Source organism: Nematolebias whitei, chromosome 19 (assembly GCF_014905685.2).
Source record: "Nematolebias whitei isolate Nwh7 chromosome 19, NemWhi1, whole genome shotgun sequence".
NCBI classification, from domain to species: domain Eukaryota; kingdom Metazoa; phylum Chordata; class Actinopteri; order Cyprinodontiformes; family Rivulidae; genus Nematolebias; species Nematolebias whitei.
Genome location: NC_056516.1, coordinates 28,934,493 through 28,960,410, shown reverse-complemented (window position 1 = coordinate 28,960,410; position 25,918 = coordinate 28,934,493). Strand labels below are relative to the sequence as shown.

General features: G+C 39.6%; 4 protein-coding genes across 5 annotated transcripts; 1 reads left to right on the top strand and 3 right to left on the bottom strand.

The window, feature by feature from the left end:
* Positions 1-873: 873 nt before the first annotated feature.
* On the bottom strand, positions 874-2,024 carry mrpl24 (mitochondrial ribosomal protein L24; the record flags this gene model as incomplete). The annotated part of the gene is given in 3 exon segments (XM_037692926.1): positions 874-969; positions 1,546-1,732; positions 1,964-2,024. Coding segments are annotated over 2 exon segments (279 nt in total), but the record flags the coding sequence as incomplete, so codon positions are not given.
* A 749-nt stretch (positions 2,025-2,773) lies between these two features.
* Positions 2,774-8,962, bottom strand: LOC119425802 (hepatoma-derived growth factor). Its single transcript, XM_037693349.1, has 6 exons — positions 8,474-8,962; positions 6,765-6,841; positions 6,087-6,225; positions 5,853-6,008; positions 5,611-5,781; positions 2,774-4,149 (listed from the first exon to the last, which is right to left on the bottom strand). The coding sequence occupies exons 1-6, from the start codon at positions 8,558-8,560 to the stop codon at positions 4,129-4,131; spliced, it is 651 nt and encodes a 216-aa protein (XP_037549277.1). The 5' UTR covers positions 8,561-8,962; the 3' UTR covers positions 2,774-4,128.
* Positions 8,963-11,403: 2,441 nt separating this feature from the next.
* prcc (proline rich mitotic checkpoint control factor) lies at positions 11,404-17,517 on the top strand. 2 transcript variants are annotated; one of them, XM_037693725.1, is made up of 8 exons: positions 11,404-11,585; positions 11,637-11,833; positions 11,921-11,968; positions 12,218-12,703; positions 12,937-13,026; positions 13,192-13,338; positions 16,654-16,719; positions 16,892-17,517. In XM_037693725.1, exons 1-8 carry the CDS (start codon positions 11,537-11,539, stop codon positions 16,976-16,978), a joined length of 1,170 nt encoding a protein of 389 aa, XP_037549653.1. In that variant the 5' UTR covers positions 11,404-11,536; the 3' UTR covers positions 16,979-17,517. The 2 variants fall into 2 exon arrangements, with proteins under 2 accessions (XP_037549653.1, XP_037549652.1); XM_037693724.1 differs by having other exon boundaries at positions 11,404-11,833.
* Positions 17,518-18,219: 702 nt separating this feature from the next.
* mrpl9 (mitochondrial ribosomal protein L9) lies at positions 18,220-20,991 on the bottom strand. Its single transcript, XM_037692731.1, has 7 exons — positions 20,687-20,991; positions 19,826-19,985; positions 19,498-19,622; positions 19,354-19,407; positions 19,079-19,180; positions 18,872-18,955; positions 18,220-18,668 (listed from the first exon to the last, which is right to left on the bottom strand). The coding sequence occupies exons 1-7, from the start codon at positions 20,765-20,767 to the stop codon at positions 18,483-18,485; spliced, it is 792 nt and encodes a 263-aa protein (XP_037548659.1). The 5' UTR covers positions 20,768-20,991; the 3' UTR covers positions 18,220-18,482.
* Positions 20,992-25,918: the final 4,927 nt, after the last annotated feature.

Sequence of the window (25,918 nt, the reverse complement as noted above, 5' to 3'; positions counted from 1 at the left end):
CCCCCCAATGATGAATTGATGAAGAATGCCTCAGACAGCAGCAGAAACCCAGTGTGGAAGAGGCAGAACAAGAGTCGTCATCATGTAAAAATAAGACCCTGCACAGCATGTACCACTGGCAGATTGAGGGGGTGGTTGATATCAACAAATCCTACCAGTGACTAGAGAGGGCTGGACTGAAGGACAGCACAGTTATTAATCTGAGCAGAACAAGAACAGGCCCTCGGCACAAGAGCAACTGGTCTACCATATCAAACAAGACCAAGATGCAGGCTGTGCAAAGATGCCCAAGAGTCCAACAAATAATAGCAGGGTGTGTAAGATCCAGGCAGGCAAAGCATACATGGAACGCCACAACCAAGTGGATGGAATAATATACAGGAACATCTGTGCAGAGTATGGACTGGAAGTCCCACAGTTAACGTGGGAGACGCCACTAAGGGTGGTGGAGAATGGACATACTAAGATACTATTCCAGATCCAGACTGACAAACAGGTGATGGCTAACCAACCAGACATTGTGGTGGTCAACAAGTTGTGGAGAATCAAAGTATCAGTTGTCCCAGTGGTCATTGGAGCACTCGTCGCTGTGATCCCCAAAACAGGAAGAGTGGATCCGACAGATCCCAGGAACAACCTCAGAGATCTCTGTCCAGAAGAGCACAGTCCTAGGAACAGCTACGATACTGAACAGAAGCCTCAAACATGCCTCTGGTAGAGGACCTGAGGTTGACGTGAAATGAAACATACAGCTGACACAGTTTCTAATATTTCAGTATTAAGTATATAAAAAAGCAAAAGACAATAAAGTAACTAATGGAAGCTGTAGGAGTAAATGTTCCATGAGCAAAATATATATAATTTTTTTCTTACAGTGTTGAGTCCTTCCACAATAACCCAGTTTCTTCGTCTAAAGACTTGGGTCACTTTTCCCTGCTTTCCTTTGTCCTTCCCAGCAAGAATCTCGACCTGAAAAACCCAACAAAAAATCCAAAACATATTTGAAATTTCACATGCAGTACTTATCGTAAACCAAGATTCAACCGGGTGGATTCTTTTAAGTACAAGAAAGCATTTGCACGACAAAAGCAGTTGCAAAATCACAACACCAACTACAAAACAGTATGATCAAGTACAAACATTTACAGTTCCATGTGTTTTTTTCTTTCTTTTTCAGAGACTTCTTATAAAGTATCACAGAACTTTTGTTGGTTGTAGTAATGCATTACATGATGGTAAAGATTTGCTTATAACAGCAAATTTGCACTTACATTCCTAATTAACCAATGCTCTGCAAAACATCCTGCTCTGAGTGTGTGGTTTATGTCTAAAGGCAAATAAATAAATAAATAAAAATCCCCAAAATGCTAAAACACTGAACTGATTGGTGCTTGTTTGTTGTGAGACTAGATATAGTCTCAAATTAGAAAGAATCAGCTGAAGGCTCATCATCTGCGCAGTGGGAGAGTTGTGAACACTTAAAATATATATATATATATAGAAATGTTAAATAATTGTAAAGTTTCCTGAGAGCGGGTTTCTCACTCTGTCTCCTTTGAGCAGAGTCCAGTCCTCTGGCTCCAGCGGCTCCACGAACACCTTTTTCCTCCTCTTCCCCGGAGGATTTCGCATCTTAGCAGCCACAGTCCACGGTCTGCTGGTGCCGTAGCGGTAATCTTTGGGCACAACAACCTTGGCTGCCATCGATAGTAAAGCGGTCAGTCTCATTGTGCTGAAATAAGTGGATCAAAACTGAAGTTATTTACCGCAGTCCTGTTTAACAGTCCCGACGTAACACAAGCTAACGTTAGCTAACACAGGCTAAACTAGCATGAATCAACTTCAAGCGGTTCGCCATCATTTTCCTAAAAATACACATCTAAGATGCAACGCATACTTTTTATGTCGGTTTGTTGATTTAAAGTAAAAAAAATAAAAATAAATACTGAAACACAGCACTTACCCTCTGTTAAGTCAATGTCACATGGACGACAGACCAGACACTAATACTCGATCTTTGCGCCCCCTGCTGGACAGGAGGACTTGGCCCTTGCTTTACGCATGCGCAGTTATCCCGTCAACTAGGCAGTTTGCTGCAGCCATTAGGACAGATTTCAGGGTGCAAGAGAACAGCAATGCAATAATTGTATTCATATTATGCTTAAGCTATTGGGAAATGTATTTTAATGCATTGTATTTACCACTTTCCCATTTGTTTTATTGTGACACTGCAGCTAAGAGGCCAGTGCTTTGCATTTATTAAAATCAATTGTTGTAGTTTAATTGTAAAATCTGGTCTCATCTCAAGGTGGAACCTCGATTTGTTACAAAGCCACCTTTTTAATCTAGACCTCATGGATATGACAGTGCATGTAATGCATTTTATAAATCCTGAAAATATCAAACAAATCCCCAGAAATTATTGTTGGGGTTTGTCATAAAACACTGGAAGTTCACCAGTTGTTAGTGCCTTTGTGGCGAGACGGAGCTGCAAAGCAATCGAACAGGAAAAACCGTGACAGCTGTTCACAGGCACACAATAAAGTGTCGTTACTTTTCTGCTTTGTGAAACAAAACCAAATGAGAAACGGTTAAACAGGTTTGGTTTGAACTCTTCAATGAGCGCTGAGTGACACTTTGTATAATACTTTGTTGCTAAAGGAGCGAGTGACTCAGTATGAGTAATAAAAGAAATGCTGATAGTCCTGTTCGTTAAAAACAAAACATTTTTGTTACTCCGGGAGTTTTGCTTAATTGAAAAATGACAGGAGTATTTTTGGTAATCAACATGTTTATTAAATCAACTGGCAACTACAATGGTAAACTAAGCAGCAGATTAGGATGAATGTCAGCTTTTGAAGAGAACAGAGAAAGCAAAATCTAAATTTACACTTGCAAACAAAATTAAACACTTGAAATTAACTCCAAACCTCCAAGTGGTGCCTTGAACATTTTGACATTTAGTGGTGTGCCGAAAGAAAGGCGGCCATCTTAACACAACACCTAGAGTGATTACTAATATTCTTTTTTTAACGCAGTCTTTCCCTTTGTTTCATGACTTAACATTACAAAACATGAAAAAACACTGAAGCAATGAAAGGACTTTCACAACTTTCTTTCAAAGTAAAAAAAGAAAAAGACAAGCTCTCTAAAGTAAAACGACTCAAAATCCAGTTAGAGGGGATTATTTTAACATGAAACCTCAACTCTTAAATTTCAACAACTGTGACCTTAACATTACAAGAAGTTGTAGGTGGACTTGACAGTTGTGAGATTTATTTGTGATGCCCAGATGAAAAAAGGTAAAAGAACACCTTTTCTCTCGCAGCGATCAGCACTGCTCCACCTTGACGTTAAAAGATCGAGGCGCAACATTTAGGAATGTCTTTCTGCTTCCAACCACGTCCATCATCATCAATTAAAGCGTTACAGAGCAGTTTACAGGTTATAAATGAGATTTAATGTGTTCGTCCATATTTGAGATCGTGCAGTTTGGTCACCACCAGTAAAGCGTACGCACCAAGAACAAAACATGTCGCAGAAAAAGCAAACTAGAAGACGACTGAGAAAAGGGGCTGAAAATGCAACTCACCACACATCCAATGACTGAATAAAAGACTGAACGAGGCTAAGAACACGGAACTAAAGCTCAAGAGTGGTGGCAAAAATTGATGCTTTCCTCGTACAATTTCTTTGATTTGCAACCTTCAAATGGGACTATTTTTTTTATTAGCGATTTAAATGTTCTTTTTTAATATGTAGTATATATTATTTATTCACTCCAACTGGAAAAAATGTCTCGACACCTATCATTCAGTCCTTGTAATTATGTAATTGCACTTAGAAATAAAAAATATATAAACACCCAAATCCCGTTTATACATGAGCCTGAAAGAGCTCTGTTTAGTTGTTTGAAGTCAGTTTAGCAATTCTTTTTTTTCCTCTGGGATATATAATATCCCAAAAATGGCCATTGAAATTTTGTTGTTCATTCTAAACATTGTTTTCCCTTAAATTCTCAAATTTGTTAAACAGCTGAAATCTGGCATCCTGTAGGTAATCGTGTCAATGCTTTATTTCCAGACAAAAGCATTCATTGAGGGTTCTCGGTTTTCTTCTGAGCTGATGTTAGGCGCTGTCTGTCGCAGACTGCAGGGAGAACAAAGCAATGACTTTAGTATCGGCGATTTTACAAATAAACACACACCAACAATCATTTTAACAATTAACTTCTAAATGATCCATGTATTCATTACAATCCTTCATAAGATTGAGATGTTTTGGTTTAAATATTGTTTTATGCAAAGCATATTTACCACGTGTAGTTACACCATATGAACGACTTAATATTTCTTTTTGACTAAAACAGCTGCAGACTTAGTTTGGATGTAAAGTCCACATGTGAACCAGTTCTTTACATTTACAGATTTAAAACAGGATTTTTGGCTCAGAGTCCAGAGAATAAATAAAGTGCAGATAAAAGTGTGTACACAACACAGAGGCTGTTCATTTACACATCAGCCTTTGTTCTCTCTAAAACTGAAGGTTTCTGAATCCAGGTCTGCAGATGAGTGTAAACTGCAGATCCAGATGTTCTGTGGTCGACGCTCATCTGCAGACCAGCGGTCACTTTCAGGGATCAAGATGTTCACGTCCTTGATAGAGAGGGTTGAGAGAGGAGTGAAGGAAGCCATCTTTGTGAAGAGGAACTGTCCATCTTTGAACAGGGTGGAGGCCTCCGTGTCCAACTGTCGCCATCTTACAATGCTGTTAATGCGAGAATCACTCAGCCCCCTGTGAATAGCAAGCAGCCATCAGAGCACTAATGATCGGTCGTTCAGTTGATTTTCCGCCTTTTTCATGTGAACAGCTAGTTTTGGCTGTCACCAGCAAACTGCTTGATCCACTGTGCTACGTGTTATTTATAAGACTGAGTTTGTTGCAGCTCTTCAGACTCAAGAAGTCTTTTGAATAAAAGATGAAAGGTTTCAACTATTTTTTTTTTAATCCGTCCAGAGGACCTGACTTCACTTTTAGGTTGTTCTACCTGGATTATCGAGCATGAATCAGGATTTTAAAGAGAAGCACTCACAGCAGCTTAAAATGTGTTTCGAGCAGAGAGAAGTCCTTTGTTGTGCAAGAACCAGACTCGCTAAAGGAAAAGACTGACACGTTTACATCACTTCTGCATAAGCAAAATCAAAGATCAAACTCTGTCAGGTGCAAATGGAATGAGAAACTACAACACAATGAACCCTGTATAAAACAGCAGTCATTAGTTACCTGCTACTGAATGGATTTAAGTTTGATACGCTTAATCTCGACTGGCGATTTGAAACATTTATCTTTTGTTAAAGGGAGACCAAAACGCTGCCTTGGGAATAATTTTTCTCTAAAAGCTTTGTGCCTTAAACAAAAGTGCAAGTACAAAAACCGCTGTAGTTTGAGTTAATGTTCTCTGCTGAAGTAAAAAAAAAAAAAAAAACAGGCACAAACTGACTGAAACGGGACAGTTCTCTAATTTAACTGAATTTATCTCAAACCTTTAGAGCTGAAGCGTAATACTTTGTTTATTCACGTATTGATAGATCACATATTCACATATTTCACCTTCTCTGCTGTTAGCGGAGCTCCTTCAGGAGCCTTTTCCTCTGGTTTGGACTCGCTCTGTGAGGAAGGCGTTTTTTCCTTGCTTCCAGCCACATCATTCAGCTTGGCCTCCGTGTTGGACTTGTTGCTGTCGCCTTCTGCCCCCGTATCCTTTGGCCGTTTGGGGGGCGCCTATCAAAAGCGGGACCGAGTGTGAGACGGTGACTATCGAGGCATTTCCTTGCTGACAGTTTGATGCTCACCTCGGCGGACTCCTCTACTTTTCGTTTAGTCCCTCCCCTCTCGTTCTTCTCGTCAATCACCAGGGCCCCCTCGTCCTCGTCGCTGCTGCCCTCGGCGTTCTCTTTCTCCAAGCTGCCCGTGTCTCCGGCTCCTTCTGAATTCTCCTTCTTTGACGACTGAAGTTCAAGACGTGGAAAACATTTAGCTCACAGCCTTTGATTCAGATCTACTCACAGTAGAATAAACTGATCTACCTCATAGTCTTCATGAGTGACAGTGGGATTGTTCTCGATCTCCCAGAGTCCCTCAGTAAAGCCTTTCCTCTTGTTCGCTTTTCCAAACTTCTCCTTGCTTTCATCGTACGGGAACAAGTCCTTGGCCCCCAAAAATGCTCTGTAACAGTGATATAAATAAAAATCAAGCAAATAATGAGTTTAAACAACTGCAGAAAGTTCCCACACCATGTACTGTGTTTTATTATAGTTCATGTATTATTTAACCTGCATGGAATGGCTTGTACTAATCTGCACAAATCACAAAAGGTTAAAAAATAAAAATAATTTATATCGAGACTTGTAGGAGTTATTAAAGCACATTTATTTATTGTGTAATTTTTCTTTGGATAACATTTATTAGGCAGAACATGTGATACAATAGTCACAAAAAAGCAACAGTCTTGAAAAAAGAAAAAGGAGAAAATTTTGTGCTTTTTTTTAACCTTTTGTCACCAAAACACACAATCAGGTTTTGACACAGTTACTTTTATTGACTTAAACAAAACTTACCAATTGAAGAAAAAAAAAAATCATAATAGCAAACAATGAATTTCCTTCCGTTGACACAAGCTACGCTAATATTTGGCATTTCTCCACAAGCTTCCTGAAATTCACCGCCCACGCAAACCGAACGAACGACAAACGGCGAGTACTCACGTCTCGTGCGTCCCAAAAAAGAACACCTGGTATTTGTTCGAGGGAGACTTCACGGCTCCTTCAGGTAACTCATCGATCTGTAGAAGAAGGATTAAAAACACACGCTGGCGGATTAACACGATCGGACTTCACATTAGCATCACACAATCAAAACATTATAAAAAGTTTAAAGCTGAAAAAGATATATTGCGATGAATATTTATGACGATAAATAAGGGAATGAAGCAAATCTAAACCTGAATTTATCAAATTTAGGTTTCTAAACATTAAAGAGGCACTACGAGATGCAAGTTAACTCTCAAAGGCCTCAGTGGAGCGAACATTATTTTGATGATTTGTTTGTCTCCGTGCAAACTGTTCTCAAAAAGGCCATGGTTGATAGACAAGACAGGCATTTTGTCTCCTCCAGATTGGACCCCTGGGTGCTGGTGGTTGGGGCAGGGCCCAGTCTGTTAACAGAACGCTGATAAGACTAGAAAAAAGGAGGGAAAAGGCTCTGGCTGCAAAAAGTTAATCAACTGTGCACCAAAAGAAGAAACACTGAGCTGCATGTTTGCTTTTCAACAGGTCACACCATTTGTGGTTGGGGATTTTACCTTTTTGTCATTATGTTTAGCGTGCACCAAACACTCGTTTGCTTTTATTATATACCCATTTTGTATACACGTATTTACATCACAAATAAACACTGCAGAGAGGCTGCGTTCCATCTCTTTTAAATCAAGTGGAAAATGAACAATTTACACATTATTTTGAGTTAATCCCCTTTCTCCTAGTAAATATCTGGATTCTGTGCACAGATCAACACATTTATTTTATCATCAACAAAGAGACAAAACTTCCTATTTGTCTGTTTAAACCTGCACTTTTCTCAGATTTTGACATTTCTCTGGACATTCTGTAAAAATATAAAAAGATACAAAATGTGCACATTTTCATGCTTCATTTAAAGCTTACATTTTAAGAGTTTGTTTTAAATAGTGTGTTTTAGTGGGTACTGCTGCTTTAAGAGTTTTCAATCAAGTCTGTGCTGTGTGAAAACTTGATTTGTGGGCTTTTAAGCGTTTTTACAAACCTTTAAACCCTAATAATAAAACACGGGACAATGTAACTGGTTGAATATTGAACCTGGACCAAACGTGGAGTGACCGAACTAAGTGAAAAGCAGCAACTCGGTGGCAACAAGTGTGGACATGCGTGTTTACAAAATGCTAAAGCGTAGTTATTAGCCTACAGGAGGTAATAAAATTTAAAAATAACGCGTTTAAAGTGTTTTGTGCGTGGCGGCCTCGTGTTTGCGGTGAAGTTTCGCAGCCATTATCCGTGCTCGTGACGCGACCGTTAGTCCGCCGTTCTTTAACGGTTACAGCTAGCTTAAACAGGCCGCCATTGGCGACGCGAAAACCGCACACGAAACCAAGAATAAGAGGATTTATCGAAAACGTTTTAAGGTTTACATCGAGCCGGGCGGCTCAACGAGGCTTCTTTACACGATGAGTCACACGAAAGAAATGTCAGCTGCCGTCACTGTTTGTTTATGCTTGGCAACGCCGCGGCTAAGCTAACTCATGGTAGCTAACTCCCGTCCTGTTAGGCCTCGCGGGAGAACGAATGAAACGAGCTAATAAACCGAGATAGGAAACAAAGAGAATTAAATTAATAGCACATTTAAAACTAAAGAACAGAAAAAAAGCAGATTAGGTACTTACCCTTGCAGGCCAGTGTGGATACCCCTTCATTTTAGCAAACACCAAATCTCCAGGTTTGTATTCCTTTTGCCTATTAGACCTCGGCATGTTTCTCACTGAAACTGCTTTTTATGTCAAATATATGGAATTAAAATACGGTGGAGTTTTTTTTAAATGCGGTACCCAATCCGTTGTGGTCACGTCCTGCAAATGAAGAAGCGTCGAGTTGTCCGACAATAACAACAATATAAACAACAATAACGCTGATGAACCAGGCGCGAAAATTTGGAGCGAAAACGCAGCGTGACGTTTTCTTTTTTTGTTGTTTTGTTTTTCTTTCGTTGAATTAGTTAAAAGCAGTTTCCTTCAAATACGGAATAAATTAAAGCTTGTGGTCTAAATTTAATTTCCAGGACGAAGCGCGGTAAAATAACTCCTAACTCGTCTCGGACTATTTAGGTTTGAAATTAATACCCGCTTCGCTGAAACAGACGCGCCCCCCTCCAGGAAGAAAACAGCGCCGCCTGTCGACCGGAAGTATTACAACTAAACCAAATAATTATTTTTTTAAATAAAACTTATTTCTAAAAAAACCCATAGTCAAAGTATATCTGCTAAACTATTATTCTGCTTCAATGTATTTTATTCTCTACTAGAGTTGAGTGACAGCTGTGTAATTTCAATAATGATGTACGGATTTAGAGTAATCTGACAAACATGAAACATATTTAAATATTTAGTCAAATATTTCACAACAATCAAATAGAAAAAACTAAAATAAAGATTAGATAATAGAACATCTATTTCAGTTTATTATGTGTACATGTGCACATAAAAATGTGTTAAAAAAAAAACATTAAAAAAAAAAGCTCCAGTAGCTAGAAAAATAACACAGTTCTCTACGCTCTGCAACTACACTCATGACAAGTACAATAATGTGAGTTTATATCAACAAATCTTGAAAATATTTTCGATATTTCTTTTTTTTGTTGTTGTTTCATTCGTCCTCTAGGGGGCGCAGAAGCCCTACCTGGTTGTAGTTTTACAATTACTCCACTAGGGGGTGCTGAAGCCCCGGTTGGTTGCTACAGTACATCATTTCAAATTAAAGGCGCCATTGTGTTTGTGTGACGCCTCTGTCACCGCCTTCTCTGTTTGTTTTCTGTTTCGCCTTATCAGAATGTCAACTCTTTATTGCTGTACAATCGTCTGACACTTTTTAAAAGAGGTTTTCCACCATAGGACCATTTGCACTTGAACTTATCAATGGTAGTCTGTCCTCTGTGGTCCCTGATCATTTTAAACAGTGCTGCATCCTCTAATAAAAAAACTGGACTGGATCCCAACTATGAAGCTAATCTTAGTCTATCTTATTAGTCTATGTCCACACTTTGTTTTATATCTAAAATCCTAATGTTGTTGGATGTTGCTAAACGTTTTTAGCAACATCTTTGAAGCTATTGACTTCAGTGACTGTCATCCTTGTGCTTTTAGATCTCTGGATCACCACATTCTGCTAACTCGTTTGGAGCAGTGTGTGGTCAGGGACATTGCTCTGGAACTGTTCAGGTCTTATTTGGCAAACAGGATGTTCTACATTACTCTTCATGGTTCAGTATCTTCTTTTCCTCTTTCTTGAGGTGTCCCACAAGGCTCAGTTTTAGGTCTTCTTGTTTTCTCTCTATCTGCTCCTGTTTGGTTTTCACAAAATGTGTTATGTCAATCCATTGTTATACATATAGTTAGATTTATGTCCCTCTTAAAACGTAAAATGCATACTCTGTTGGTCTGCTTCTTATGTATCTTGGGGACATAAAGGCCTGGATAGCACTTACATTTTAGAATTTTAACAAAATCAGAACTGAAGTGATTTTTTTTTTTGCAGACACCACTGGTCCTGTTGATTTAGTTTTTTTTGGCCCAGTACAATAGACTGTGAGGCATTTAGGGATTGAGCTGGAACCTAAACTTAAACTAGATAACCAGATCAGGTCAATCGTTAAATTAAGTTTTTATCATTTGAGGCAGCTTTCCAAAATAAAACCAATCATTCAAAATAAATAAATAAAGCATTTTGAGACAGTAATCCACACCTTTCTCACCACAATTTTTGCCTGACTCCACTATCTCCCCATTTAATGGTCCAGTTTAAAATACTTTCGCTTTTAAAACTTTAAATGATCTTCTTGCCCAACCATAATTTTCTGAACTGCTACATCTGATTTCATGTGTGTGGCTGTCTGTTTTTATTACCGACTGTTTGTACTGTATCTGTTTTAACGTTGACTCTGTACAGCACTTTGGTCCATGTGTTGTTAAATAAAGTTGGATTGGGTTGAGTTTCACCTCCTGTCCACTAAGAGGCGCTGAAGTGTCAAAGTTCTCCTTATTGAATAGAGGAAGCAATGTTGCCAGATAAATAATAATTATCGTATTTACATGATAGTTTAAGGGTCTCGTGTATAAAGAATAGTTTCCCAAAAGTCCAAATATACTGTACGATAGTTTTTAAATTTTCGAGCATCCATGTTCGCTAGTCACAAAGATACATTGTCTTACCAACAACACTCCCTCGATCTCTTACATTCATCCAAGTAGGTGCAATCCATTGAAGTGACAGTACGAAAAGTCGTCATCTCCTATCTGGCAACCCCGGGAGGAAGTAGCCTTCTTTGCGAATGATGGAGGCGAGTGTTTTGGTGGGTTAGCGACTAACGATCTCGTTTTCTTAGCGCAACAACACATTAAAGTGTGTGAGAGCACCTGGCTGTATCGTGCGCTGGCGTGTTTTGTACGAACAATAACAGATTAAGACCAAAATAAGAAAGAAGCGGTAAGTAAAGTAACTGTGGCCTTGCTAACGTTTAGCTAGCTTCGCGTTCGTCTGGTCGCGCTTTTCTCCAAGCTACAACTCAGCCTGGACTTATTGTAGCCCCGTGGCTGCAGTGAGCAAAGATAGTCGTACCTTTTAATTGAGGTCAGTCCATCGAATAAGTCTGCGTGAGCGCGGCTTCTTCGGACCTAAGTGGACATCCATGTCCACCGGTTTCTGCAGGTCTCTAATCCTCAGAAACATCAGCAAACATGTCTTTGGTCGCCTATGGCAGCAGTGACGAGAGTGACTCGGAGGAAACGTCCGCCTCTCCTGCAGCGGAGAGAAAACCGAGTGGAGGGTCACTGTTTTCTGTCCTGCCTGCTCCGAAAGCATCTGGATCTGCTGAGAGAAAGGAAGGACAGAAGCATGCAGCAGCGGACAGCACTTCGAGGGATGATGTAGATCCCCATCCATCTACAGGACGTTCTTTCTTATCCAGCCTGCCTAAACCGAAGAAACGAACCGAGCCTGTCAAGATCACTGTCCCACAGGTCCAGAGACACGATGTGAGTCAGCTCATACCCATGATTATACTTGTATATTATTATTGTATGATATGAGATTGTATTCATCTACACATTCTTCATTTACAGTCAGACTCTGATGACGATGAACCAGCGAAGAAGAAGATACAAGCTCAGGTAAAGTTTGTTCATCTGATGGTGAAATAATCCACATTTATGTGAGACTTATTGGACCGGCTGTAGTCCCATGTGCTCCCTCTTTCATCATAAAATGCATGGTGGACGTGCATTCAGAAAAAAAAGCATATTTGACTGGCTTCCATAATGTTCTGCTGTAAATGTTTATTCTATTTTTTGTACAGATGTATTGTCTCTCTTCTGCACACAACAACAATACTGTTACATCTCTGTTTTTTTTTTTACCAGGGTGCAGGTTCAGGCTTGTCCTCCATTCTCCCAAAACCCAAAAACCTGATGGTGAAGGAGACAGACAGACCTCTGATTCCTCATACACTCACCAAACGGCAAGAAGCCAAAGGGCCCAAAGCCCCTGGAGCTCCTGCTCAGGGTCTGATTGGATCCAGTGCGTCTCCCTCTGCCATCAAAGCTGCAGCCAAGTCTGCAGCCATGCAGGTGGCTCGACAAATAGCGACAGATGAGCAGGATAACGAGGAGGACATTTCACCACAGAACTACTTCTCCCTCGAGGAGAGCTCCCAGCCTCTTCCTGCAGTTGACCCAAGTTTGGATCCTGAACCAGGAGCCCCTGCTGAAACCCGTCATTATTCAGCTGCTGGTGAGCTCGGACAGTCGGATGCCCCTCTCGAATTTGGCGGGACCCACGGGGCAGAGGGTGAATGGGGAGGTAGTCCGTATGAACAATCCATGGCAGGCCCAGAGGGTTTTCCTCAGGTATTACTGATTTCATAACTTCATGCACAACACCCAGAAGGTCTGGATGCAGGCTACACTGCTTAAATGCACTTTGAAAATGATATTAAAAATATTAGTTGCTAAACGGCAGTGTGCTTTATGTGTAACTTGAGCCAACATTTATGTAAAAGTTATTGCATAAAACTTACTAGCATTAACTATAAATGATCTCGGATGAATACTGTTGAAAAATCGTTATTTTTCTTGTACAGGGATACTATGAGCCCTACTACCAAGATCCTAATCCTGGATTGGCAGATGATGAGGAGCCTGAACAGTCTGCCATGTTTGATGATGAAGGGGTAAGAAATCTGCTGCTCATCTGCCTGTTTTGTTTTTTTAGTTAATCCCTGTACATCAAATATGTTAGTGTGTAGAGTTTACTCCTGAGCTCTTATCATGTCATCATTCTGCTCTGTGCTGCCCCGTGTATTTTCTGACATCTCTTCTTTCTGCCATCTCTCCAGTTCATGCGACTGCAGGGGAAAAGAAACCGAGGCAAGGAGGAGGTGAAGTTTCTGGAGATCAAAGGGGACGACCAGCTGAGTGGGAATCAGCAGTGGATGACCAAGAACTTATCGGAGGAAAAGCAGACCCGGCAGTCTTACAGCAAGGTGACCACGTCCAGCCTCCTGCCGCTGGGAGTGCTGCGTGTCTTGTATGGGCGGGGTTGGGTTAAAGTGTGCTCTAAAGTTAATGCTTTTGGTTTTCTTGGGTTTTGTAAAGTTGTTCAACTTAGAAAGAGCTAAATTCCTGCAGTGGATCGACTCATTTCAAGCTGGCAACACCTAAAGCTCATCTAGTAAAGTATTAACGTGCTTTAGAAATATTTTGCGGTCTTTGATGGAAACATTTAGGAAGAAAAATTTAACAAAACCAGTTCAGAACGTTATGTCTCATAAGCATCTTCAGCGTCTTCATTTCTGTGAAAACAACAAACATCACATAACAGCCCTGTTTAAAGTAAAAACCCAAACTCTTTGTCCTCTCGGGTTGTAAGCATACGTTTTGCATTAGTCAACAAAGCACGTGACTGTGAGATAGGGCTGTGCGATATCTTGGTATTTTTAAAGTATCGAGTTAATTTCAGATGCGATATAAAATGAGACTATAGCCCTATTCACACGGGATTAGTTTTACCTAGGGACCACATGCTATTTGTAATAACTACGGAGACTGTGTTGTTAATTCCCTGCGTATCGGCAATGTCAGTAATTTGTAAAGTAATAATTCCCCCGCAAATTACCAGTACCTACTATATTTTGCTGAACTCCGAGGTCCTGTGATAATACTAATCCAATGCGAATAGGCATCTCTGTGATTTGGACAAAAATGGGCAGGATCCGATACGTAATTAGTCGTTTTTTGTTTTTGTTTAAGCAAAATCATTTGCAAAAAATATCAAACAGGGCTTTTTTAAATGAACGCGCTTAGGCTTTTGTAGATTCTGCTACTTCCTTCACCGCAGATTTCAGGTGAGGAGATGTGCGCAGCCGTTCATCAGCTGATCGATCTATCCATCCATTATATTTACCCGCTTCTTCTTTTTCGGGTAGCTGGGGTCGCTGGTGCCGCTGGTGCCCATGTCCAGCTATCACTGTGCGAGAGACGGGGGACACCATGGACAGGTCGCAAGTCCATTTCAATTGGTGGGTCAGCGGACGCGCGCGACTGGTGACAGGTTGTCCATCTGAGCTTAACGCGACTTCAACCGGCTGGTCGGACCTGCCTCCTCCTCATCAAGTAGATTAACACAATTTTATATTGTGCATTCTCATTTAGTTTTATTTGTGCTGTATGATTCATAAAACTGCATCAAAGCACGAGACCGGCTCGGTCTGAATCCAGGTCGGGCTCCAGGTTGACGGCTCTAAAATACGCAGCGCATTAACATCATATCTGGAAGATGTCCGTAAATTTCAGCTAAATCTCAGGCTTTGGTTATCCCGTGCGAATGCGCCACATAAAAAACAGAGGTTGGGGAGTAATTTATTTATTACATGTGGTCCCTAGGTAAAACTAATCCCGTGCGAATAGGGCTTATATCGATATAAAACAATATAGTCTTATACTTGTACTCATATTCAGGTCTCTCTTGTAAATGACCTGAGGCTCAATGGGATTAACCTGTATAAATAAAGGTTGAATGGAAAACTACGTAGTTATATACATGAAAATCTGCCAGTTTTTCTTCCAGTCTGCACCTTCACGTGGCCCCTCCTCCTCTCCCTCACTGAATACAAAACCAGCCCCAAGTAGGTCCCCACCCCCACCCCCGCCTCCTGCTGTGTTAAACTGTGTGTTGCTGCAGCTCCCACTGTGAACAAGCTAGATGTATATGTAGATATCAGTCGTCACAATAGTTGTTGACTCACAGTGGAGACGGAGACACTCTGGTGTCATGGATTCCTGATAGATGTGAAAATGCCTGGGAAGATGCTACAAAGGAGAGGTTTGGTGTTCTCCAAGAAACTAACTGGTTTAGAGCTGCAAGGTGTGATGTTGTCTTCTCATTTAAAAACACGGAGCCAAAAGCCCTATTCGCACAGGATTAGTTTTACCTAGGGTGATTTATTTGCTGTGTTTTTTCTGGTATTTACACAAAACAGTAACTAGTAGCGCAAACAGAAGCTCAAACATCAAGGCTCCATTGGTGTCTGGAGCAGTGTTGCCAGATCTCGCAATAGTAACAAGCAATCAGCTCTGTGAATACAAGCCCAAAAAAAAGCCCAACTGGCAACCCACCACATTGTGTAAAACAGGCTGTTTTAAAAACATATTTATTATGGCATTACACATAAACAACGGCAAAATTATGCTAAACACTTTGAATAACATACGTTTAAGCTATGATTAAAAAAATACATTTTGCATTTGTAACAAATATGTAAATCATATTTTTTCTACATATTTTTAAAAACTAAACATCCTGACATCTGCATGAGTGGAGCCCCCTAGTGGTCGGCCACAGTATGAGTGTTTGTTTGGGTGTGCGCCTGTCGCCTCGCCAACTTGGGCGGGAGTGATAAACAGTAAACAGGGGCATGGAAGGGACAAACTACCTATTACCACTCGTCTTTTGCTTTATTATGCAGAGCTGGGAGATAATCAACTACAGTAGTTTAACTCGGAAAGAAAGTCAAGCCCAAATAAGCATCTTTACGTAAAAAAAAAAAAAAACGCAACCCACGACTCACAAGATTTGCAAGCGACTTTAGAAAAAAAACAAGCCCAAAGTCACTTACAATAAATGGATTTGGCAATATTGGTCTGGAGAGAAAAATCTCCCAGCATGGCACTTTACACAGAGCGGTGCGTTCAGTAACGTCGAACAGCCACGGTGCATTCAAGAGCATAGGAACCATGGAATTCAGAAACAAGCAAGTCATAACCAAACAGAACGGAGCTCAGTAAAGAAGCCAACTACACAACAATGTGGGCTTTCTAACAGCTTTGATAATAAAGGTTGAATGAATATACTTCATTAGAATCAGACTTTTTAAAGAGCAAGTCAACCTTTCATTATGTTTGCTCCGTATGTTTTCTGTTTAAATTTGAAGTGCACAGCTGTGCTTTTGGTTTTATTATGCAGGAGAAAAATTATTTTATTTTTGAGACATTTATTTTGTAGTTACAACTGTTTATTATTTATAAAGGTGCCTGTGTGACAATTGGGACTAAGCTTTGACTCAGAAATATATTTTTGTTGTTATTTTATGGAGAGAAAAAAAAAGATATCTATCATATGTGACCAATGTTCTTAAAAACATTGAGATATTAATTTTGGTCCATATCGCTCAGCCCTACTGGGGATGATGGGCAAATCTCAGGCATCTAAACAAATCTTTGACTGTTTCAGTAGAGGCATGTGTGATAAACAAGAACAATAAATTTTAATGTAACTTCTGGGTTTTTGATTTTTCCCACAGAGAAAAGGCGTACAGCCCACTGGACAACAGAGGCGCAAACATCAGATAACGTACCTCATTCACCAGGTGAGCGACCAAACCAACACAAACACTTATGCTTTGAAAAATGTGACTTTTATCACACGATGAAGGATGTGCTGATATTTGAGCACACAGTGGTCACTCACATTTTGAGGAGTACGAGTTCTTTCTGGAACTAGAAAACGTATTTAAACTGGATAATTTTGTTTATTTTCAGGCAAAGGAGCGTGAACTGGAGCTGAAGAACAACTGGGCAGAAAACAGGCTAACCCGCCGGCAGACCCAGGCCAAATATGGCTTCTAGCATCTGTCACTGTGGACTGTAGCATCTTACAGATGCACTAAGAAACTGTGTTTAGGTGCAAAGTGTATATAAACGAAGCGGATTGTTCTTCCTGCCCTCCACTCTGTAAAGAATTCAGTTTTTATTTGAAATATTCTTCCACATCTAAAATCCGAGTCATGGCTGCCACTCCTCAAAGTAAAAATAACCAATAAAACCCTACAAGTGTTTAAGGTACTGACCGTCAACCTGTAATAGAAATATATATGTTGCCTGTTATGTTTTTTCCTTTTGGATGCATTTTCCCTATTTTTCTGTAATAAGAGGTCTTTTATAAATATGTGGTGAGAAAACGTGACGTTTGGCTCTGGGGATCAGACATAGAAATACGCTGAAGTTGTTGGAAAGCGGTGACGTGTTATATTCATTCTTTTAAGTCAACTTGCAAAAATAATTTTCCTTTTGATCTTGTCAGATGAAAACTGAAATACCAGAGAACCAAACATGAACGTTTAAGTTATTTAGCTGATCCAGACCAGAAGTCCTTTAAATAAAAAAATAAACTTTAGTTTTACATGCTCAGTCGAACTCGAGTTGGATCTTACAGTATTTATATTGAAATATGGCTTCATGAATTTCCTCTCAATCTGGATTCAACATGTTCTACAGATGTTCTCTGCAGCTCCAATCTGGATTTTTTTTTTTTTTAAATCCTGGAATATGTCACCAGCCCTTTTGGTGGGGTTGAATGTACTTGGAGAAAAAAATATTTCCAAAAAACTTTATTTAAAAGGTCAGACTACACACTCTGCCAGTCAATTCATCTTCAACTTATGTTTTCAGTTAATTATGAAGATGTTCCAGACCTTTCATTCTGCATTTTCACACATTTATGTCAATGTTCAGACTCGTTTTTACCAGACCAACCACCCTTTGGTAGCATGTTATGCAGCTCAAGTAGCATTTTGCAAAGATCTCCAAACGTTAACTGTTCCAGACGATTCTTCACACATGATTTATTACAACTCTTAATGGGCAAATGAGTATTTAAATTTTCTATTGCCAACCCACTGAGTCTGCAGCTACATTTACATATTTGTGACAGAAGTTACAGAAATTGAACTCTTTAAATCTTTCACCTCATGTAAAATATTAATATTTACATTCCAAATTGATATAGCGATCTGTTTAACGGTGTGGCTTGAAGCACCTTTGGTTTACTTTGCAGTTAAACTCAATAAAACAAGTTTTCTTGCGTCCTCTCCTTTGAATACCAGTTTTTATTAATTATGACAATAACAATGATTATCCAACACAGAAACTCCACATAATCCTAAAGCAAAACCTTTAATGTGAAATTCCTGCAGTACTTTTATTTTGCGCAGTAATGAACTTAGCGGTTTTACATGCATTCTTGCATATTGTATTGTTTACTGATAACATCACAGATTTACTATAAAACATTTTCCAACAATCAAAATGTGGAAAATGTGTAATCCGTATTCGTAAGGACACGTTGAAAGTTTTAATTTTTATCGGGGCTTTCACTTGGTGGTGCTGTTGTGTCGTGGTTTGTTTGGGTGTCTGCTGAAGTCGTTTTCTCCACGGAGACTTCACCCACCACCACCTTCTTTGCAGTCTGGCCTCCTGCAGAGATGTCTTTATATGGCAACAGCGACATGGGGATTCGAACCGTGTCCAGTCCATTAACCTGGAAAAATAAAGATTGTGTTTCAATAAATAACTGAAAATGCTCCAGCTCATCCTGTAGCTGCTGCCAAGAGGCACAAAACACTTCTTGTTGCATTCAACATGCAGAAGACACATTTGCAGAAACTGGTATAAAATAAGTTGATTCAATTAAAATTTTTTATTAAACTGTTAAATGTTGCATTGCTAAAGACCGATTCTTACTGTAACGTCACACCAGTAGTCACCCAACTCCTTGATTGGCTCAAATGGAAGAGTCAAAGCATGAAGTGGCACAACAACTCCCAACTAAAGGAAGGTATAAAAACGAGAAAATGAATTCTGAAGTTCAGGAGCACCATGTCTGACAGCTAAATGGTGCTGAACACAAAAAGGAAGTAGAATGTGAAAATAAATAAAACGTAACCGAACCTTTCTGTCAAGCTGTCTGCAGACGACATCTTTGGTGAGCTGGAATTCATCAGACAACGTTTTCATAATTTCCAAGTTGGAGGATTGAAGGAATTCAATAGTCTGGGAAAACACCAGCACACCCACTGTTAAAAACGGATGGTCATTAAACAGTTTTTTTTTTTAAATATATATATATATATATTTTATCAACTGTTAATGCTCATTAGTCAAACATAGGTTTAAATTAAAGGAAGTTCAGAGTAAATGAACCATGTTAATTGGATAAAACTCACCAATTGTCCTGTTCGGGTTTGGATATTTGCCTCTGACCTTCCCACAGGTGAAATCTTATTAAAATATAAAACAAACATGACAGTGAATAGTTATATGCTTCTGTTTCAACCTAGAATATACATGTCATTAAAAATATCTCTCACTTTCAGCTCCTCAGCAAACATCTGTTTATTCTCCGGTGATGGATACACAGCAAGACCTCTAGCCAGCAGCTTGTTTCGGCCATAAGACTTTTTCACAAACACAGTGTCACCTCTCTTGCCAAGTCCTGTTGATTTGATTAAAAACGGGCTCAAGAAGAATGTTTATAGAAATTCTTTGAAAAATCTGAAATCATCCAAAGTGATCACTCACTTGGTAATTTAAAAAAGTTAAATCTGGTCCTCTGGACATTCAAAAAAAAAAAAGACCAGATTTAACTTTATTTATTTTTTCCTACCTGGATTATTGAGAATGCATCAGGATACTCACTTGGTAAGGTCTCAGTCAAGATTAGCTCCATATCCTCCTTGGGAGAATGTCTGGTGTCTTCGACCAGTTTGTAGATATTGTGTCTTCGAGCATAAAGCCTCGGTGGACTGCCCACTTTGGACAGGGGGACCTGCCACCATCGCTCGACTATAACTGTGTGCTGAGAAATCATGACATAATGAGACAATTCAACTTTTGTTTTCAATTGGTATGTCATAAAAAAACAATCTGTAGCTTTAAATCTGCTTTTATCAGTAATTTAGTCATTCATTTATTGCTTAGACATGTTTCCTATCAATGTCCTTTTTAGTCAAAGAAAACATTTGAAAATGTTTGCGGGGATTAGGATTAGAAGACTTATGTGTTACAACTTCTATCCCACAGTATTAAGCTTTACAGAGTAAAGAAAGAAGCAATGCAATTTAATTTCACCGATTTAAAGTTGCATAACGTACATTATTAATACCAAATAGTTTTATATTATAATTTGCTGTAGTTTTATTTAAAGATAACCTCATTCATGTTTTATACTTTTAGGTTTAGTGCAGAGAGTTTAAAGCACCCACTCTATAACAGATGGCTGTTTTGCAATTTTGATCGCACATTTTTAGTCAAATTTGTGCTGTACAAAACTGAGTAATTCCCAATTTATGTATTTTTCCAGCTAAGACATCAGGCTTTCACTCTTTTGAACATAATCCTTAATGGCTGTCTGCTTATTTATTCTTCGTCCAATTTCTGAACCTAAACATCATAAATACAACATATTTTCCGTTGAAATCATATTTACCGGTAGTTCTGTTGTATTTAACTATCGAGGGGGTGCTGAGACAATTACTACAGGTGTAAATAACAACGAACCTGAACGGGACTCAGATAAATGGTCCTCGCGGAAGACTGTCTGAGCAGGTCCTGAAGGACGCGGCGGCCGGAGCTCCACATGACGGCTCAGCACTGCAGACGAAAACTTTCGACAGCGGCACCAACAAAACTCACCCAGAAGTCCAGAGCGAACTCCAGTTTAGCGAAACCGACATCAATTTATCCAGCACACAACATTCAAACAAGCACAGCTATGACCGCCTGAAATACATCAGAAATAAAACTAACTTGTGTCGCTGGTGTGACGTTGAAGGACCCCGTCAACGATATAGAGGTCCCTAACAAAGCCTGAAAGAAAGTACTCACTCGAAGAGCTCTAAAATGGTATATAATTACGATTATCTTTATTTTACGAGTAAAATGCTTTTACTGGGTTTTATACAGATATTATAACACGTATAAAAGCTACTCCGAATCTGCTCGAATTTTTACAACTTGCATTTTTCGATGGCATCGTTTTTAAATATACTGTATTCAACCTTTATTTAGACAGGTTAATCCCATCTGAGCCTCGAGGACTCCTTTACAAGAGACGTGATTTCAACAAAGAATGATGACAACAATGGACAAGAGCGACAACAATAGACAATCTTAAAAGGCATACCGTTTTTTTTTTTGTTTGTTTTTTTACAAATTAAAATAAGATGGCAAAAAAAGTAAGCAAAAACATGAGGCAGAAAAAGGAATTTAGCTTTCAAAATAAAATACTTTAAAAAAAAATACAAATCTTGCTGCGCCCTTCCTCAGGGCAGGGGTTGGCACCATAGACATGGTTGGCACCCACCATAGTGTTTATATCTATGGTTGGCACAGCAAACTAAGTCGCATTTTTTTCATTCAACCTTTATTTAGACAGGTAAATCCCATTGAGCCTCGAGGACTCATTTACAAGAGAGACCTGATTTCAACAAATGTCTCTCTCGCATGAAGAGTTGGCAATTGTTTTTATGCCGGATGCCCTTCCTGATGCAAACAGACCACCGAGCTACCACAGCCCTCTGTGTGGAGCAGGGAGCTGCCATCTAGGGTGCCCCGGGGTGCAGATGGTTGGGTTAAGAGCCGTGCTCAAGGGCCCAGAGTGGGGCAAATGAGGGTGTAGGCAGGTGTGGAATGCTTCATCTTGCAACCTCCAAAAAAAAAAAAGAAATAATTAACCAAAATTAAAGGCCCACAGTTCATCAACCACCCCATGTTTTGTGTTATTTTAAAAACGTGAACATATTGTCTTCACAATTTTCCAATTATACCCTTCTAGTTTTGTCAATGAATAAGAATATAGAACACCAGCTGAAAACATGGGGGAGTGGTGGTAATTGGCTAGAGAAGGTGAACCTGTGATCGGAAGGCTGCCGGTTCAACTCCCTGGTCCGACAACATCAAAAAAATGTGTGAGGAAAAGGTAAAACACCCACACCTGCCTACGTCCTCATTTGCGCCACTCTGCACCCTTGAGCAAGGCCCCTCCAATCTACTCCCCCGGGTGCCCTAGATGGCTGCTCTCTACTCCACATAGAGGGCTGTGGTAGCTCTGTGGTTGCATCAGGAAGGGCATCCAGCGTAAAAACAATTGCCAAGTCTTCATGCAAGTTAGTTTGCTGTGGTGACCCCTGAAAGGAGCAGCCAAAAGAAGAAGAATAAGAAAAACGATACCAGCTGAAAACATTGCTGCTGAATACCAGTAATTCTGTTTGTTACATGCTTTAGACATAATGATTAATGTTGAGGGCAGTTACAAGTTTACAAATCTGGCCAATTTAAAAACACATTAAAACCTTTCACAATACAGTGTAAGAATTCAGATCAGTCAAACAATAGCACTACTACTTTATAATTACCAACTAAACATTAGACGTCGAATGGATGTGCAGATCACGTTTATATTGAGTCCGTCGGTCTAGACCAATTCTAGACGTCTCTACGACGTGCAAACAAGGTCCACTCTGGAACTCCACAAGTTAAATTTTGATGTAGAAAATACGTCTATATTGATCGTCCATTGGACGTCGGAAAAAGACGTCATCTGGAGTCACAGTCTGCACCTGCAAGGGACCAAAATTAGACGTGCAAAAACAACTTTAAAAAGACGTTGTTTAGATGTCTCCTTGCTCAGTGGGTAGGCTATCACTATAGCAGCACAAATAGCCAGCATTCTGAAATCTAACCATCACATGATTTATAAATATTTTATATCGTAATTTATATAAAAAAAGTTGTCAAGTAAATACACAAAACCTTAATGTTTTTCTTTAGTCATCCTGTTATGGCGCATTTATGCGTGCTAAACAATCTGACATGCCATTGTATTTTGGCTTCAAATGTTGACAGTTTCATATAAACAGGAAGGAAGTAATGTCTTATCAGTTGCTGCAAACAACTTTTGCAGGTCTTGGGGAATGAGCTGATGCTGTAAAGGAAATGTTTACACTGTTAAAATGTTGTTTTTTTAAGTGAAACAAGATAAGACTTATAAAAAGATTAGACATGACCTTGAATTTCAATCACACATCACCAACAGCTGGCCCCTGAAATCTACTTGTTGCACCATATAAGGAGCTGCGGTTGGGTATCAAGCGATGTCTTGCAACTACAGTTGTGCAGCAGGTCAGAAGAGTGAAGCAGAACCCACAGACGAACAAGAGGGACACAGCAACCCACATCAGTGTGGTGATAACAAAAGCAAACAGGTAGGTCATCTTGTGGCAAAACCGATCTGTTCCAGAGTAGTTTGGAGGATAAACTGCATAAACCCAAATAGTGCCTAAGGGAAGAAAATAAAAATGACCACACTTCAGGATGTCTCTAAATGCAAAAGATTCCTTGATTTTTCAGCAAAATCTATGTGAATGATCAGAATTATTTTTTTTTTTTTGTCGCACCTGCTATTAACCATGCAAAGCAAAAGATGTGCAAGACTGTCATGCAGGCCAAGCTTAGGACATAAACGGCTCCTTCCATTTTGGTGCTGTAGGTGAAAATCAGAGAGAGAATGCTGGACGCTCCCAGAACAATCAGGTAAATGGGGATGTGTGGCTGCACAGGACAACGGTCCAAATGTGTGGCCCCTATGAAGAAACCATATAACACAAGGATGAAAGGCCCTTCTCTGTGCAGAAATAACATTAAAAGCTGAAGTATAGAAGAAAACCTACCCAGTGCAATGGCTCCTATCATTACCATCCACCAGATAATGTTGACTACAGCTACAAAAAAAGAGGCAAAGGGTCAACAAACTAGACACTGAAACTGATTTTAAGTGGGGAAAAAACAAGGCTTACCAAGTGTTGCAATCAAAAAAGCACTTTGAGGTCTGAAGTCCATCTTTAGAAATGAGATTTTGATTAGTCCAGAAAAGCTGCAGTGTTTACAATTTAAAGGTAATTTCTTTTAAACGAGAGTTAAAACCTCCGCGTGCACTAGGATTGACAAACTTGACTGCTTTGCTAACATTGTCGTTTGAGCAGGATGTGAAGTCATGGGTCTCAAGCATTTCTACAACTGTTTTGCAACAGCACATGCTTCAGGAAACATTGATAAAATCAGAAACCATAATGTAATACAAACTATTAACATGCTAAAAGGTTTTAAACTACATAAGTGCAAGTGGAATTTGATAAATCAGCACATTTTACAGGCTGACAGTCAAACATAGGACCAAACAACGTATTTAAATTTAAAAAATGACAGGAAGCCGAAATGCAAACCCACAAATACAACTTTTTCTTAGCTCAACTGAGATGAGTCACAATATTATTTTCACCATGCAGTATGTGTAAGGTGTAGACTAGTTGGAAATATGATTGAGCCACGCATCCCTTATCTTTACCCAAAACATGCATGTCCAGCTGCCTTCAGGGCCAGAGGCCTCATGTATCAAAGAACGGGCAATTCTAAAAAAAAAAAAAGTCTAGATGCAACAAAACTGAAAATTTTAATGGAATGTAAGTCAGACATTTTTAAGTTAGTGGGGTGTAAAATACGTTTGCCACACATGTAAAGATTGACACTTGTATGTGTTCCCTAAATTTTCATGTGTCTGGGCAAACACAAGCTCCCCGAGCACACTGAGGACCACTTTGAGCAACATCAGATGTGCACGTCACACACCAGTATACCTGTTCAAAAGCTAGGATCATAGTAAGTTACATGGCTTATTAAAATTTACAGCAGCAATTTCCATTAGTTTACTTTAAGTGGCCCACTTAAAAGGAAAAAGATAAGCTTTTGTTCACGAGATGTGTAGTACCGTATGTTATGTGAGAGTCCTGCTTTGGAAGACTTCTCGCGACAGTGGTCATTCGTGTCAGAAACTAGTTTAATGGGGGGGGGGAAGACTCTGGTGGGGGGTCCAGGGGTCCTCCCCAGAAATTTTTGAATAAAGTAGATGCCATTTTCTGCATTCTGGTGTATTTTAATGAGTTAAACATCTAGTTTTACCTACACAAGTAAACAATTCAATAACCATTTTAGAGTTAATGGCACAACACTACTTGCGCGACCAACAACTCGCTTTGTGTGAATAGAGCACTACTTCTCATGCATTCTAGTCAGTTTAAGAACCAGTGTAGCTTAGGTTAAGTTTTCAGGGGAGAGAACAAAACCAATATGGAAAATCACTCCTTACGAATGGTCTAGCGTAAAGCAAGAGTTTTTGGAAGCTTAAAATACCCAATTAAAACTCCAGTAATTGAGTAGACCTACTGTACCCTTACCCAATATGGCTGCAATGGGGGAGGCATGTGATGCTTTTGCGCCTCAGCCAACAATAAAGGCAAAGATCCACAGAACGATGCAAGAATTCAATGAAATTCAGAAAGTAAATTCTACATTACACAACCCATTAAACTTTGCTTTTCCCTCATTAGTAGTCTCCACAGCAACTCATCCTCCTGTATCTTAGTCTACAGCCTGTCCTCACTCCAACTTCCTCCATGTCCTTTAACCAGATCAACAGTATATCTCCCATCTTAATCCTTGACAGCTACATTTCTAAGATCCTACCAAATATACCAACTGTCCCTCTGGACAGTGGAAACTATCTCATTCCAGCCACTTTTGTCAATGCTACTCCAGACTAAACAGCTAGTCTCACCATTTAAGAAAAAAAAAAAAAAAAAAAAATTCAAAATGCTAGAAATCAGGGACAAGTAAAAAACTGAATTTTATTCAGTCACGTTGTGGGCTTCGTCGCCGGCAGTCACGTTGTGGGCTTCG